Raw genomic sequence first — 1,630 nt, 5'->3', positions numbered from 1 at the left:
CCTGCTCTGGACTGAGCTCATCCGAGGTGAGACCCTGCTCAGCCACCCTGTTTGTGGGGTGCCACCCCCCCAAAACATGCCATAACCCCTCCCTTTCTCCCTTACAGGCCTGGCCATGACCCTAAGCTACCTTTTTCGGGAACCAGCCACCATCAACTACCCCTTTGAGAAGGGTCCCCTGAGCCCGCGGTTCCGTGGGGAGCACGCGCTGCGCCGTTACCCATCCGGGGAGGAGCGCTGCATTGCCTGCAAGCTCTGTGAGGCTGTGTGCCCAGCACAGGTGAGCCTTCCTTCTCCTCCTCCTCCTCCTCCTCCTCCTCCCCCGTGAGTCTAGGGGTGACAGTGTCCCCGTGTCAGGCCATCACCATCGAGGCTGAGCCCCGTGCCGATGGCAGCCGTCGCACCACCCGCTACGACATCGACATGACCAAGTGCATCTACTGCGGGTTCTGCCAGGAGGCCTGTCCTGTGGATGCTATTGTGGAGGTGAGCAGGGTCTGGGAGGGCTATGGGACACCACTTCCCACCGTGGTGACCCTGAGGGTGATACCCTCCCCTGTCCTGTCCTGGCAGGGCCCCAACTTCGAGTTCTCGACGGAGACGCACGAGGAGCTGCTCTACAACAAGGAGAAGCTGCTCAACAATGGCGACAAGTGGGAGGCTGAGATTGCAGCCAACATTCAGGCTGATTACCTGTACCGGTGACAGCTCCCCCAGCACCCACCCACCTTCCAAAATAAAGGGTCTGGGGGTACACCCACCCCTGGGGCCCCAGCCCCTTCCCAACCCATAGCTCTGTGTCTTTTCCTTTCTAGTGCAGGGGTCAAATGCCCCTAACTCCTGGGAGGGTCCCTGGTGTGTGGCTGTGTTTTGGGAAGGGGGATAAGGAAGTCCTGGGGTGCTGGCACCCATGTCGGGATGGGGGGTGGGAATTGGGGGATGTGTTGTGGGGAAAGGTGTGGGATAGGGTGGCAGGGCAGGCACGGAGGGAGGGGCAGTGCTGGGGGAAGTTAGGGGGGGATCTGAGGGTATCCATGTGTGTTTGGGGCATACTGGTGTGAGGGTTGTAGTGGTACCAGGGAGGGGGCCCTGGTTATCATGGCAGGGGACTCCCAGTGATACTGACCCCAGTGGTGCTGGTGTGGGGGTGGGTCCTGCTGGTACTTGCATGGTGGTCCTATTGGTACTAGTATGCGGGTCCTGTTGGTACTGGTGTCAGGGTCCTGGAAATCCTGGCTGGGAGGTCACAGTGGTACTGTGTGTTGGGGGTCCTGGTGATACCAGTGTGGGGGCCGCACAGTGGTACCACTGGGATGCCCGAGACCCCACACCGGTACCACCAGGACCTCCAGAACAGTACCACTGGGACTTGCTCACCAGTACCATCAGGACTCCCCAGCTGGGATCGCTGGAATCACTAGGACCCCCACACCAGTGGCAGGGTCCTGGTGGCACTGGTGTGGGGGTCCTAGTGATTCCAGCGATCCCAGCTGGGGAGTCCTGATGGTACTGGTGAGCAAGTCCCAGTGGTACTGTTCTGGAGGTCCTGGTGGTACCGGTGTGGGGTCTCGGGCATCCCAGTGGTACCACTGTGCCTATCCCAGCAAGGATGTTCCATTCGTACCGGTGT

General features: G+C 60.7%; 1 protein-coding gene across 1 annotated transcript; it reads left to right on the top strand.

Annotated features, from left to right (window-relative positions):
- Positions 1 to 7: 7 nt before the first annotated feature.
- Positions 8 to 705, top strand: NDUFS8 (NADH dehydrogenase (ubiquinone) Fe-S protein 8, 23kDa (NADH-coenzyme Q reductase); the record flags this gene model as incomplete). The annotated part of the gene is made up of 4 exons (XM_009078003.1): positions 8 to 26; positions 108 to 280; positions 358 to 486; positions 574 to 705. Coding segments are annotated over 4 exons (453 nt in total), but the record flags the coding sequence as incomplete, so codon positions are not given.
- Positions 706 to 1,630: the final 925 nt, after the last annotated feature.

This window comes from Acanthisitta chloris, unplaced genomic scaffold, assembly GCF_000695815.1.
Source record: "Acanthisitta chloris isolate BGI_N310 unplaced genomic scaffold, ASM69581v1 scaffold19707, whole genome shotgun sequence".
Lineage (NCBI taxonomy): Eukaryota > Metazoa > Chordata > Aves > Passeriformes > Acanthisittidae > Acanthisitta > Acanthisitta chloris.
The sequence above is the reverse complement of the archived record's forward strand: the minus strand, read 5'-3'. Positions and strand labels throughout refer to the sequence as shown.